Source organism: Colius striatus, chromosome 1, assembly GCF_028858725.1.
Source record: "Colius striatus isolate bColStr4 chromosome 1, bColStr4.1.hap1, whole genome shotgun sequence".
NCBI lineage: Eukaryota > Metazoa > Chordata > Aves > Coliiformes > Coliidae > Colius > Colius striatus.
Window position 1 is genome coordinate 22,999,637 of NC_084759.1, and position 15,463 is coordinate 23,015,099.

The 15,463-nt window shown below is 43.9% G+C and overlaps 1 protein-coding gene across 1 annotated transcript in view; it reads left to right on the forward strand.

Moving 5' to 3' along the window:
• The first annotated feature begins 1,169 nt into the window (after positions 1-1,169).
• Positions 1,170-15,463, forward strand: part of KL (klotho) — a 49,178-nt gene continuing 34,884 nt past the window's right edge. Inside the window, exon 1 of the mRNA XM_061993695.1 lies at positions 1,170-1,925. Within this exon, the coding sequence (XP_061849679.1) occupies positions 1,170-1,925 (756 nt within the window). The remainder of the gene's footprint in view (positions 1,926-15,463) is intronic.

A 15,463-nucleotide genomic window follows, 5' to 3' on the forward strand; every position in this document is an offset into this window, starting at 1 on the left:
AAATTATCTCAGCACCTTCATTCTGTAGTTAAACTTTTATCTCCTGGGAACATCTCCCTGTCCTTAACAGCCTGTCTAGTAGGGGTATTTTACTCTGAGACGCCCTGATTAACGTTAAGAGACCATACAATTGAATATCGTTTTTTTTTTTTCAGTGTGCTGAACTCTTTCTCACTTTGCAGCCTTGGCCAGATTGTTTTGTGTCAAGGCAATGAGAATAGTAGCCCTAGACCTCTCTAAGAGTGGTCCAAGCATCGCCCGCACTCAGTTGCTTAAAAATCCAGTAATCAAACTTGGCTCCATTTGTTTCCTCCCTGTAAAGATCTGTGAGGCATTTCTAATTGGAACTTGTTTTGCATGCAGTAAACAGCCAAATACACAAACCTCCTCGTCCAGAAAAGAAAAGTGTTATTATTGTGAGGTGACAGTCTGCGAGATACTGGGGGCAGGCGAGGGGGGTGGTTATGTGATGTCCTTGTGGACGAGTTTCTCTTTAATTACTGCTAAAGGAGAGACCGCGAGTGCGATGTAGCATGAAAGAAACACGGGGTGAAGGAAAAGCCACTTTTATTTCCTCTGTCCTCTTTCCCGTGGATCGCTGCCGCCTGTCTTCTCTGCTGCCCGCTGGCCGCCAGCCCTGAGGCGCTGGGAGCGCGATGGGGGCTGCGCGCAGCTCCTCAGAGGGGACGGATCCGGCCGTCGAGTCTCTCCGTGAGCTCCTCGGAAGAGCTGTGCCGGGGACAGAGCGCACGGCAGCGCCGAGGGTCCTGCCGCCGAAAGGGGGCTGCAGCCGCGGAAGAGGCGGGCGGCCGGACGGCTGCGGGACCGACCCCCGCCCGCGGATGGGGCTCTCTGCCCGAGGGGGCCGCGGCTGCTGGGGGTGTGTGTGACAGCGGCGGCCCCAAAGGGCAGGCAGGACCCACCTCTGCCCCGCGGAGCCCCCGCCCCGCCACCGCCCTCTCTTCCCGCCCGCCCCGTCTCACCCCCCGGATCCCGCCCCCGGCGGCAGCGCTCCCCGGGGGAGCCGGGCTGGAAGGATGCGGACGGCAGCTCCTAGGTAATAATTAATAGCCGTGCCCACCGGGGAGGAGGGGAGCGGAGAGGTGCGATAAAAAGGGGCGGCGGGGGGTGGGAGGAGGGATCCGCCGTCGCGGAGACCCGCCGGCAGCATGGCCCTCGCCGCGCCGCCGCTGCTGCTGCCGCTGCTGCCGCTGCTGCTGCTAGGGCGGCCGCTCCTCGGGGCGCCGGGGCAAGGCGCAGGCACCTGGTCCCGCTTCGCCCGTCTGCCCTATCCGCAGGACCAGCTCTTCCTCTACGACACCTTTCCCGACGGCTTCCTCTGGGGCGCGGGCAGCTCCGCCTACCAGACGGAGGGCGGCTGGCGGCAGGGCGGCAAGGGCCCCTCGGTCTGGGACGCCTTCGCCCACCGCCCGGGCACGCCGCCGGGGCCCGGAGCGCCGGCGGCGGCGGGCGGCGACGTGGCCAGCGACAGCTACAACAACCTCTTCCGCGACGCCGAGGGGCTGCGGCGCCTGGGAGTCTCCCACTACCGCTTCTCGCTGGCCTGGGCCCGGCTGCTGCCCAACGGCACCGGGCCCCCCAACCCCGCCGGGCTGGCGCACTACGGGCGGCTGCTGGGCCGCCTGCGCCAGCTGGGCATCGAGCCCGTCGTCACTCTCTACCACTGGGACCTGCCGCAGGCCCTGCAGGATGCCTTCGGCGGCTGGGCCAGCCCTGTCCTGCCGCAGCTCTTCCGCGACTACGCCGAGCTCTGTTTCCAGCATTTCGGCGGGCAGGTGCGCTACTGGCTGACCATGGACAACCCGTACGTGGTGGCCTGGCACGGCTACGGCACAGGGCGACTGCCGCCCGGTGTGCAAGGAGGCCCACGCCTTGCCTACCGAGCGGCCCACCACCTGCTCCAGGTAAATGGCGGGCGGCGGGAGGGGGCCCTGGCAGCCCCTCGGCCGCCGGGCCGTGCCAACGGGAAGGGTGCAGAGGCTGCCCTCTGCTCTGTTCCCCGGTCAGCTGCTGGAGTGGAAGCCGAATCGACCTGCTCGGCAGAGTGTGGGCAGACAATTGATGGGCTAACGGCGGCAGAGCTCATAAACGGGAGGCGGGAACTTTATGGTTATTTGAAGTTAGTGAAAACATACAGAGTTAAAGCGCACTCTGTGATCTGCAGAAATGCCCAATCCTGCCCCTAAAACTTGCAAACACCATTCTAGGGGACGAGAGGATGCATCCGTGCCAGTCAGATGTTGGCTTACTGAGATTACCGAGGAAATGCTTCATACGACTGGAAAGAGAATTCCTGCACTTGATAAAAAAGTGTCACTGAGTCAGTGTAGTACCCCTAATGTGGTAGAGGTGGCTGAAACGTCATAATAAGAGGTTTTCTTGACAGAGTATTGGCTTTTTTGAGCGTGAACACTTTGTGGGGAAAACAACCTTTTGTTCCCCAGCCAGTCTAGTAAGTGGCATAAGTAGTTTGCTACACATAATTTTTATGCAGTGCATCTATATATGGTGTAATTGTAGTGTTTGCTGGAAGCAAACATTGCGATTCTCAGGGAGAATGAAGCGAAAGTGTGTACAAATCCTTCCAGTGACAGGAGGAAGGGTCCAGGATAATCAGAATGGTATGGCCATTAAGGCATGGTCTGTCATACGTTAATATGCATTGACAAACTCTGTTCATGTCCATCCAGTCAACGTACCCTTAAAGACAGGAGTTGCATCCTAATGCATATCACATATTAGACAGAAAACCAAGAAAACATCCAACATATGCCTTACTCAACTTTTTGCCACTTTCCTGCATTTACTTTTGCATTGTTTAGTGCTAAAAATAAGTGAAAATGAGGTAAATATGGGTAAAATTTCAGACAAAATCTTTAAACTCATCATTTAGTACCTCGGAGTGTACTTGATTGTGTTTGACGCTTGAGTATATCCACATTACCACAGCATCTTGTCTGAGTTGCTCATAACCTCAAGCATATACTTGTTCTCGTAAAAGCCCTATGGAGAAGGAAAGTGCTTTTCTATTTAACAATTGAGAAACTGAGGCACAGACTCGCCTACGCCATGTAAAAAATATAACTGAACCAAGAAAGTCTACCAATACTTGGTTTAGAGACAGAACCTCAGGATCAGTTTTGTCCCAGTGACTGTTGGTCAGGGTTTTCAGAATTAGTGGACGTTTCTTTTTACACAACTTCATAAAGCAGCAAGAAATCTTTTTTTTTTTTCCTCATTTCATGACAGAGGAACTGAGATGCAGATGTAATTGAGAACCAAAGTTTCCACTGACTGTTCGTGTCCTTTTCCTGGCATGGGGTCTTTTCAGAATATTGGTCAGTTACATTACACTTTCAGCTCTTCTGTGAGTTGGACCTTGAACCACCTACAGAGAAAATAAGGGATGTGCAGTTTATGCAGAAGGGCTCCCATCCCCAACCCTCCAGGCAAACTTCACTTGAGACAGAGATAGAGCCTAACTCTTCAGTGCAGAGAAGTGAACAGCTCTTAACAATGAGATCCTCCTTCTTATACTTCTGTAGCTTGCTGATATTACATCTTTCAACTTGTGCAAGCAATGAAGTAAAAAGCTACAGAGTATGAGACTACACAGCCTGATATCTGTAGAGAGTATGTAACCATGTAATGAAAGACTAAGTTATACCGTGTATGGTAAGGAGTGAATTACATTTCCACATGCAAACTGAATTCTTCTCTTAGATAATTCTTGAGTGACTGACTTTGCAACTTGATTACTGTTCTTTAACGTATGTCTCTGGATTGCATATAGTTCTGTAGGTGAGTTTGGCCAGCTGTTCTTAGGAGCAGACAACAGCTGTGATTTGGATCAGGAGGCAGTACAGTAGTACCACTTTAACGCATAACCTGGATGATGTGTGCAGCACCAGATGGTGCAGATGGGAGACACAGTCCTCACAGCCCCACCAGAAGAGATACAGTTGTGTCATCCTCCACAAAATCCCCTGCCCCTTTCTGCTGCCTAACCTTTCTCTACCCAAAAGGTCTGGTCCCAGGTTTCTCAGTAACCCTTTTTCCTTCTCTGTGACATTCTTGTCTCCTCATTTTTTTTTTTCCAGGGAAATTTTGCTTGCAGAACATGTTTGTTTTTTAAAAGATAAGATATGTTATCATAAATGTTTGGTTCTTAGCAAATGAGCAGACTAACTCTTAATAAGCATGTTTTCTGGCTTTTTCTTTCTTATTTACAATATACAGTTTTAAGCGTCCTCTTTTTGTGTTTATTCAAACTAAAGACCCTCATAAGTGGAAAATTTAATAACTAGCAAAAGGTGATGTATGCTGATTTCTTTTACTGCATGCTAATTACATTAAAAGATTAAATAATTTCCTTTAAGTTCTTCGAAATTCAACAGACGCAAGTGTGGAGTTTGGGCTCTGTCTTTCTGAATGAGTTATTTATTATCCAAATAAGTAATCAAGTGAGAGTTTGGTTAAATTTAGGTTGTTGAATTCGGGCTGGTGAAAACAGGGCAATGAAGTTTGATCTGAAAAATGACATTTAAATTTAGCTTGAATGGATTTCACCCTGTTGTACTGAATTTTAAAATTATCTTTCATTTTTATGAACTTCCACAAGTGAGTCAGAACAGATGCTAAATGGACAGAGGAAGAGACACTTCTTATAAAAATGAGAAAGTAAAAATCATGTAACAAGACTTGCAAGAAAAAAACATTTTATGGATTCCTCCTTGGTTTGTTATTGAGGGATATTGATCAGTATTCCGTGAAAATTTCACCCTCTTATAGTATTTCCACTGACATTTGTCACTTTTGATACGTCGAAGCCCATCAAACATGTTAAGAAATGGAGAAAGCTGTATGTGTTTATTCACCAAATAAATTGAACGGATCGAGTATAGTTTGTAAACGTTGGCATTCTGTTGAGTCAACAGCCAGAAAATGTAATGCCAGCAATCTGTCATGTATATGATACATCTCTTCCTCCAGATAGGGGTTGAGAGAGGTCGTTATATTATGTTCTGGTTTTTGGAAATGCATTTTTTCAGTAGTGGTTCACATCGTCCGAGTTGAACATACTTGGATTTACTCAGTATAAGCAGCATTTGCAGAAACAGAACACCACATTGTTTCCCTGAAGAAGTCAGTGGAATTGCTGCCTGGAAACCAGTCACATGGCAACAGACTGATTTCTATTCCAAAACTCTTTCCAAAACAAAAGGTGAGTACTCTTTTGTTGACCTTCGGTGCTAAACCTAATAAAGTATCAGTAATTACAGCATAGGAGAATGGTCTTTTCTCAGCACATTGTTTTGTTCAAAATACAGACAGCCTTCAGAGTTTTACTCAGTGCAAATGGAAGAATTTGAGATTTTCCTGAAAGTAACATAGCTTATTGTAGTTGCAAAGACATAGAGAAGTTTTAGGAAAAAGGAATAATTCTAAATAATGCTGTTTTAGTTTTTGTTTTCTGTTCTTGATTTCTTGAGACTTAAAGATGAATAAAGAATAAATTGGTTCTGTTTCTGATTTTGAGTATCAGTTAGGTAGTATATATTTGCAAAGAATTTATCGCATTAGTGATTATTCTAATTGCTAATCATTTGAATCAGGTATCTTTTGCATGTCAGAGGTGACAAAGAACTGCAGGCAAACCACAGAACACATCTGGTGCTGCATTTTTCTGTGCCAGTAGCTGTCGTTATACTACATTCAAAACTATACTAAAGTCTATAACCTACCTTTCTCAAGGTTTAATCATCAAAAGACGAAAACCACCCCAAATTGAGTTTCATTTTAAAGTGTGACAAACACTCACTTTATTAAAATTAGCTCAGAAGATAGAATATGTAACTTTTCCATTCCCATTTCCACCTAATTGCATGCGCATTTGCCAAAGGAACGTGTTCACATATTCCACTGTAACAAAAAAGTGATTTGTTGTCTTTACAGAGTACTTTGATCTTTAATTATCGAAGTACCAGGGTGACTTAGGAAGTAAGGTGTTGGCATGGAAAAGTAAGAGTGTACCTCCCTCGAGTATAGAGGTTCTATAACTGAAAATGCTTTACAGACGTTACAGAAAATGTTACTGAAACTCAACAAGCAGGATTTGTAATGACTACAGTGGTGACTGAAGTGGGATGGAAGCAGAGTTTGTGTGTTCTGTGTGTGGAGGAGCACCAGGTCAAGCCCGTATATATGTTAAGTCCCACTTCAAAGCTCTTTTGCTGCTCGTTATAAGGATTTCTTGAGGGTCCCTGTTCATTAGGAGGATTTTAGTGCTGAGTAATTGTGTTAGTTAATAACTGCAAACCTCTGTGTTTAATTCAATAGGCAGCCCCAAATCTGTGTTTTCTTATCTTAAGTACCATGTCCCTGATTTTTGATTGTTGCAGTAGCTGTTGCTGCAGGTAGCTCAGTGATATTTCTGATTCATGTCCAAGGTAATCTAGTATGCTTCCTTTTTAAATAGCATGCTTTTCATTTAAGATCAAAGCTTTTGTTTAACAGATTGGGCAGGGCCCTGCTTAGTGCCAGAAAGGTAATGAGTACTGATTAACAGCAGTTTGATACAGATAAGGGCATTTAGATAGGCCACATAAAATTCACATCTTGTGAAGTCTCACTGGGTACATGGGTGTAAAGCTGTCTGCTGCTCAATACTCTTTCATTTTGCATTAATAAAACCTGATAAATCATAGAACCATATAATCATAGAGTCATAGAATGGTAGGGGTTGGAAGGGACCTTTAGAGATCATCTAGTCCAACTCCTCTGCAGAAGCAGGTCAACTCCACAACCCCTCTGGGCAGCCTGTGCCAGGGCTCCCTCACAGTAAAGTAGTTTTTTATTATATTTAAGTGGAACTTTTTGTGTTCCAGGTTGCCCCACCCCCTTGACATACACCTTTCAAATACTTCTAAGTATTAATGAGGATCCCCCCTCAGTCTCCTCTTCTCCAGGCTGAACAGTCCCAGATCCTACAACCCTTCCTCATAAGGAAGATGCTCCAGTCCCCTGATCATCTTGGTGGCCCTGCACTGGGCTCTCTCCAGATGAGGCCTCACCAGGATAGAGCAGAGAGGGAGAAGAACCTCCCTAGACCTGCTGGCCACACTCTTCTTGATGCATCCCAGGATGCCATTGGCCTTCTTGGCCATGAGGGCACATTGCTGGCTCATATTTAGCTTATTATCAATCAGGACTCCCAGGTCTCTCTCTGCAGAGCTGCTCTTCAGCAGTTCAACCCCCAGCCTGTGCTGGTGCATGGGGTTGTTCCTTCCCAGATGCAGGACTCTGCACTTGTCCTTGTTGAACCTCATGAGGTTCCTCTCTGCCCAACTCTCAAGCCGGTCGAGATCCCTCTGAATGGCAGCACAGCCTTCTGGGGAATCAGCCAGTGCTCCAAGTCTGGTGTCATCAGCAAAGTTGCTGAGGGTACACTCTGTCCCCTCATTTAGGTGTTGATGCTGAACAAGACTCGCCCCAGAACTGATCCCTGTGGAACTCCACTGGCCACAGGCCTCCAACTTGTTTCTGAGCCATTGATCACCACCTTCTGGGCTCTGTCATTCAGCCAGCTCTCGATCCACCTCACTGTCCACTCATCCAAGCCACACTACCTGAGCTTTCTGATGAGGATGTTTTGGGAGACAGTGTCAAAAGCCTTGCTGAAGTCAAGGTAGATGACATCCGCTGCTCTCCCCTCATCTAGCCAGCCGGTTATGCACTCATAGAAGGCTATCAGGTTGGTCAAACAGGATTCCCCCTTGCTGAAGCCATGTGGACTCCCCCTGATAACCATCTTATCCTTCATATGTTCAGTGATAACATTCAGGATGAGTTGTTCCATCACCTTTCCAGGGATGGAGGTGAGGCTGACCGGCCTGTAGTTTCCTGAGTCATCCTTCCTGCCCTTTTTGAAGAGTGGCGTGACATTGGCCTTTCTCCAGTCCTCAGGTACCTCACCTGTCCTCCATGATTGTTCAAAAATGATGGAGAGAGGCTTAGCAATCAGCTCTCTCAGCACTCTAGGATGCATCCCATCAGGACCCATTGACTTACGAGGCTTAAGCTTGGCCAGCCAGCAAGTCTTTAACCTCTTCCTCTTCCACCCAGGGCAAGTCCTCTGCTGTCCTGGCCATCCTGTTATCCTTGCCAGACTGGGCTTCCCAAGCATTGGCGTTGGCCGTAAAGAAGGCATTCAATACTTCGGCCTTTTCTGCATAAAGTATGAAACATTCTTGGTTCTCCTCTTTATCCTCTTCTCTCAAGCAGAAGAGATCCTTTATCTGTCATAGTTTTGGGAGATCTGATGTGAAGTGCATGGTAGGATGTATGCTGCTGTGCATTCTTTCATAAGACACAATTTTCAGGTTTCCAATTCATCTTGCTTCCATGGAGGGTTTAGAGTACTTAAGGTAGCTGATGAGTGTAATTCCTACCCATACTTAAGGATATTGTTGGCACCTGGAAAATAAAGCTTAGCTTTGTTGTTTGCCAAGTAAAATACATATTTTAGTTCAAGGTAGTTCACCAATTTTAGTGCCTGCCTTGCCTTTTTGATCAAAAGCAAGGAGCTCCTAGAGCTTTTCCCAAGGTAAGTCAAGTAGAAACCTCTGTTCTGCAACTTACAGCAGGTTGAAATTGCAGTTGAAAGCATTATCTTCTGTGAGTAAAAAATACTCTGTGGTGTAAGATAAAGTTGCTTCACTCATGACATGCACACTTTCTAGAACATCAGATTCTGACCTCTCTTGCCTTATTAGAAATTAAATTGGAATAGGACTCTGGCAGTTTCTTGGGCAATTACCTTAGCTTCATTCCTCACATCTGTTTACTCTTTCTTTGAGTAATAGCATCTCTTTCCCAGTCTACTCTGGGGAACAAAAAATTTATCTCCCTATCTTTGAGTATTTCTTCAGCTGGACAGAAACACTGAATATGTCCATACCTCTGGTAGTACCATTGGCAAGCAGTGACCTTTGAGACAGTGAGTGGGGCGTGGGCATTTGGAGAGGTTTAATTTTAATTATTTTTGAGGCTATGATGCATAGGAGAAACAGGAAAGAGCAGACATGTGCACGTAGATGCTCTATAGTTTGCTTAGTTCTAGTTTGTGGTTTTTCAGTTAGTAATTGGCACAGGCTGAGGGGCTATTTGCTAATCCTTGCAACTGAGTGTGTGATTTCTGTGCCTGGTTGTTACTGATGAACAGTTAAAACTGCTGAACTTAAACTGAAGGTACAAGGCTGATCTTGGCAAAATTTTAAAAAAGCCAAGATGCCACCAGTCAAGGGAGCCTGCTTGCACTGACTTGTAAGTAAAGAAATGTACACAAGGGGATGTTCTTCTTCCTTTCCATGGTGGTAAAAATAAAGAAGAGGAATGAAGAATTGCTTCTGATGAGATAAGGAGGTCACTTGCATATGCAATGATGGTAGGCTGTAGAAATTATAGGATTTGTGTTACCCATTTTAAGTACTAAAGAAAAACTACTCATGCTTGAATATTTGCCTGCCAAAGCATATAGAAGTGTGCCACAGGTAAAACTGTGAATTCTGATTTTGGATTAAATCAAAATAATGGAACAGAAGAATTAAGGTTACAGACAACATCTCAGGATGAAGACTGGACAGATCTCTGAGGGAGAAGGTGACCCATGGAATATGGCCATGAATAAAACATGAAAGATGAGACTGGCTTCTGGAAGAAGAACTGAATTACTTCACTTGAGAGAAAATGTGCCAGCAGAAAGAGAAGATCAGTTGTCAAGGAGAAAGAGTAACTAACAAGCATGAGAGGAGAAAGATATTGACCATAGCAAGGGCTTGGAGTCTTCAGTAAAATGAGGTGAGGAGGAGACGATTGATACCAAGGAAGAAAAGGAATTAGATCCACGTTGATGCTTTCTGTAAATACTCCTGGACATAAATATCAATGACAGGAAGAAAAGAGTTAAAGGATCATATGTACACACACATAAAAGGATAGAAGTTCGGTGTTGGTACAGTTAAACTGACTCGAAGTCATTGATGGCCCTTGGAGGAAAGAGTTTCTGGGATGGACTTTCAGCATTAGCAACAAAAATCTTTTAGGACAGCTGGAGCAGTTTGAGAAAACAGAAAACTCCTGATGCATTTGATGTCAATAGAGGTGACAGTACTTGTAAACATGTATTCTTCCTCTTTGCTTGCAAATTCGTAATAGAGTGATATATGGCATGATTTGAATTCTGAGAATGTCTTTCCATGGAAAAAATGAAATCCATTCTATATTAACAATAAACAGCAGGGAGGATCATTTTATATAGGCACTGGAGTAAGAGCAATTTCTGAATCTCTGGGTTTGTTCACATTGAAGCACAGTTGTATTGCTTCTTTTTTTTACATATATTTAATCTGAGAAGAGGCAGCATTCTGTGTTATGGAGAGCTGCAAAAATTTAAATTTTAGCCTTGTTCTGAAAATGCCAACAACTCACATATTCTAAAGTTTCCCAGTTACTGAGATCTTTACAGAACATGTTTGCAACAGCTGATGTAGGGACCAAGGGACTGGGTCCACAGGTGGTTCCAGTGTCATCAGGCAGAGAGGTTCTGTAACTTCTATGGGAAGCACAGGAACTTGTCTCAGGATCTGCCAGCCTGGGAGGCCAAGGGGCCAGCAGGTGCTGCGAGGACACCCTGTGACGTGCTCTTCAGGAGGATGAGCTGATGGAACCACGTGCATTTCCAGGGGACTGTCACTTTGCTCCGCACACGATAGTTTTGTTACTTGCCCTTTAAGTCTTGTGTTAACAGCTGAGCTTTGACTTTTGTTTTAGTCATCTTGGCACACTTCTAAATATAGTTAAATGGTTTAAAATTGTCCAGGAGATATACTATGGAAATACCTTGTTATTCTGTGAGTCCAAAAGTCAACACAGAAATACTTTTGTAGGTTAATCAGTTTAATACCCTTACCAAGGGCTAGAAAATGTTGGCACCACTGGGGTTATATTTTACAAGGTTTTTAGAGTTGTAAAGATAGTAGAATCTGTTCGTTTTGATCCTGCTTCTAGAGAAGACATCAAGTGGTGGAGTGGGGAAGGGGGACAGACTTGTAGCCGTTGGTCGCACATTCTGGCAAGAGTTCACTGTGATTTTCCAATGCCTTTTCTCAGCTTTTTTCTTGTTCTTTTGAATATGTAGTAGCTCCACTGGATCAGTTGTTTTTCAGAGCCGAGGGCAAAGTTTACTCAATTTGTTTATTTAACTTTTGGCATTTTAAGAAATAATCTCATTTTTGCTGCAGGTGTGGAACTGTGGAACACAGTTATTGATTAATTATTCTAATTAGTCTCCTTAACACGCATATATATGGAAATGGTAGAATTATGCAGCATTTCTTTTCTTTTGAGAAAGTAGATTGGGAATATATTGCATTGTCAGGCTGAGTGATTATTTTTTGGTTTGTGTTTTGTAAGTAGGAGCATTTAACTTCAAAATTCAGTACTTCTGACCTTAGGTTTGAACTGAAAGTTCAGCTGTCTCCTGACTATACAGTGATGACATACTTTTTGTCATACACTTATTTAATTTTTAATTTCTTTGCCTTCCATAGTACAGTATTAACTTGGGTACAAGTTGTGTTTGCAGAGAGAAGGGCCACTGTAACCATACAGCTATCACCAGGTACATAGAAGGCAGAATCCAGGTCAGAAAGAGTCATAACAAAACATGGGGTCATAGAAAAGAGGAGCATTAGGAAAACAGACAATGCGTGAGGAGATAGTGAGATGTGGGGGTGACTGGCCATGAGTGGGAATGCAGGAGCTGAGTTTGAAACACAAATGCATTTTTGTATATATGTTTAGCATTGAAAATTAAATGACATGAGATGAGATGGCCTGGAGTCCCCCAGAGATAAACCGTTCTCTGGTTCATTCTTATTTCTAAATGGCACATGAATCTTTTTGAGGAAGCTGACTGATGATTTAATGAAATCACAAAGCATGATTCCCAGTGATGGGGCCTAATTTAAAGAGTTTGTCTTGGCTTATGATGTTCGCTTGCTGTCCTCACATTGCCACCAGTACTGGGAGTGGGGGACACAGTGTCCAACCTTTCCTTTCACAAGGAAAGAAAGGATGCCACATGAAGTCTGGATTTCTCAAAGGAGCTTAAGGAAAATAAGTAAGAATTGAATTTTCCTTAAGCTTTTTTTTTTGAGAATCCTGTCACTTTCAGGCAGTTCAGTACATGTGTTCTGAAGTTGAACATGTGTACTCTTGAAGAAAATATGCATTCCCATATTCAAGCATCATCTTTGCCATGTAAAGTGTAAGACCTTGGAAAGGCACTGGAGGAGCTCTTGAAGTCATCATCCTACTTCCCTTCCTAGCTGTGAAGATACCTCATGTTTCAAAAGAGAGGAGAGTATTGGGGTATACCACACAGGACAAGGAAGAGAGCTGCGGAGATAGAATTCAGCTGCAGCTTTGCAGCTTAATTACATGCTTGATGATATTAAAAACCCCCTCTTTTTCTTCTTCATAGTCAGCTGTGACACCTGCCTCCTTGACATATCAGCTAGCTTTTTTTTGTGTGTTTCTAATACCTCCTGTTTTCAGAGTTATATAATGTAGTTAGAGCAAGTCAGAAAGTTCTAAAAGCTGTGAAAGTGGAATTTGCTGATTCATTGAAAGTAAAACATTCAAGAGAGATCTCAATTTTCCAGAAAAAAAAAAAAAGTTGAGAACTAGGGGAAATAAAAATCATGTTATTTTTACTTTGCCATGGAAATTTTTGTTTTTCCATTTTGATGTGATATTGAAAAATTTCATTTTGATGAAAGTGAGTCAGTCATTCCACACCCTGCCTTCTGTATTCCTTCATTGGATGAGTGCCCACTGCTTCAAATTGGGTCAGTTTACCCTGTGAAATTGCTGTATAACCTGCTGCAATATGATTGACTCCTTGAAGCTGCAGATTGATGCTTGTTATTCTTTGATGAAAGGAATGAAACTGTCTTAGAACTTTCAGGACAGGATTCTTGCACCATAGTGGCTACTCTGGGTCTTGTATTTGTAGCGGTGCTGCCAGAGCCATTTTTGTATAAAACTCGTGATATATTTTTGTATAAAACTCCTCTTTCCTATTTCTGGTAAAAAGAAAGGTGGTGCTCAAAGGAAGCAGTTGCTTAAAGGGGGGGACAATTCTAATAAAAGCATCTTCAAATTGGCACAGTCATTCTGAGTGCGGATGTTAAAATCAGCAAACTGTAGCACAGGACAGCTCAGAAACAGCCTCAGTTTCCATAGACCAGCTTAGGGTAATGAAATAGAGACCAGTTCAAAACTGATCAGTGGTGCATTGGTTATAGAAACATCATTGTAATGCTTGTCCATGAAAGGCGAGAACCCTAAACTACATCAGTCAGACCCCACTTTGCCCAAGCTGGACTCTTCTGGAGAGGAATGTTCCCTGGTGATTTGGAAAAGGTTTGTAGAAACCAGAGGGGAGTGAGCAAAGGTATGTATCAGATACTGATGCTGCTGTGTGGGGTTTTATCTGGTTTTGAGGGCTCTGGGCTGGTGGTAGGGAAAAAAATTTATATTGTCAGGGAACACTGATGTTTCTTCTTGGACCTCTTTTCCCCTCCCTCTGTGCTATGGAAGGTGGCCAGGTTCCCAGGATCATTAGGGCATTTACCTAAATAATTTACCTTCTGTAGCAAAGGTTTAGGAGTATGATATCTTGGCACTTCCCTGTTTTATTCCTGTGGCTCATTGTGATATTTGGAGCATTTGGTAGGTTGTTTCTTGTTTTGAAGGTCTTGGGATTTGGTTTGCGGCTCATAATGCCCCAAATGCAGGTCAGAGTGGGCATATAGTGGATATTATTGTGTAGTGTTAGGGACTAAAAGCTTACTACCCTAAGCTTCGTGTTCATACATCTCCTTTCCATTTTTTTGCTGAGGGACTATTCTTTTTGTGGGAATGCTTTTAGGGCGATATTTTTTAGGGATCAAGTGAGTATGTAAGAGTGAGCTGTAGAGGAATCGGAAAGGGTAAACCATACACTGGACAGTACGTTCCCAATGTGAGAAAGGGTCTGGATGGTTTGGAAACAGACTTGTGGGGCACTATTATTTCTTAGACATGAGACCATGTAGAAATGCCTGACTGAGGTATTTAAGCATCTAGAGGAAAAATACACTGGGAGGTATACAGAGGCAAGGGAGTGAGTTGGTTTTGACTGAGAGGGTCATTTGAAATGTCAAGTCTGTGTAGGAATTTACCAAAATAAACAGTTGACTGACAGAGACCAAGGCTTCCTTGACATGGGACATAAGACAGAAACAGCAGCAATGACAACTGCCGCAAAATCTGCCAGGCAGGCTCAGCTTTTTTTATTACATCAGTGGTTGTGTAATAAACCAATTCCAGACTTAGGAGCAGCCCCTGCAAGCTAGTGAAGAATTTTCTCTGAAGCACTTCATTCTGGAACTGCTTCAGTGACATTGAGAAGAGTTGGACAGTCTGACCCATTGCAGTGATTCTTACATTCTACTATTATTATTCTGTATGTGTAAAAAAATATTACTTTTTCAGTACCCACATGACCTTTCTGGTAAGATTAGTTATTGACTCCACCACTGAATAATTCACTGTTGTTTTGTGCATAGGTTTGGGAAGCACCAGCCCTGAGCCTCAGTTTTGTATCTCAAAATCTTTAAAGGCTAGAGTATGTCCAGAAGACAGATAGGCAGTAGGTGTCACTCTGGAGTGTGTGCAGTGAAACCACTGCAGTTCTGCACTAGTGGAATGACAGTGCTTATGTAAATGCTGAAAAACAATGTCAGTTATTGGAACTGTAGCATAACATGGTAGTTTGGATACAGAGAAATAACTTTTCTAGATGAAAAAAATTGGTCTTTGCTTTGCTGACTGGGAAATGGATGTGTTAAGTGAAGAGTAGTCTGTGAGGTAGACAAGTCATTTAACTGGTTGTCTCCTCCAGTCTGAGGACATGGGAGAGTAGGCAAGGAAAACCCATATGCCTAATCAAAGGTGGACATGTCCACCAGCTCTCGAGCTCCTCTTCATGGTGCTAATAAGAGAGTTGGATGGGGATTAGAGCCTGCAGAGTCCCTGCACTCACCTTTGTGTACAGTGTTGAAATAATGTTGGTATTGGCACTGGGTGCAGCTGGGACAGTCTTCAAACTGCAAAGATTTTTTCAATAGCAAATTATACTTACCAAACAGCTGAAAAAACAGTGTTAAACTACTCATGGTTGATATCCACCCCAAGTTACAGCCATCAGCAGCAGGGCTTTTTTCTGGTTTGAAGCTGTAGCATGGAAAATTGCTCCCCCCCCACAGTTTAGCAGTGTCATTGTGCTGTCTTCCAGGCAGTGTTTGGATCGACTCTGAGACACAGTTTGACATAT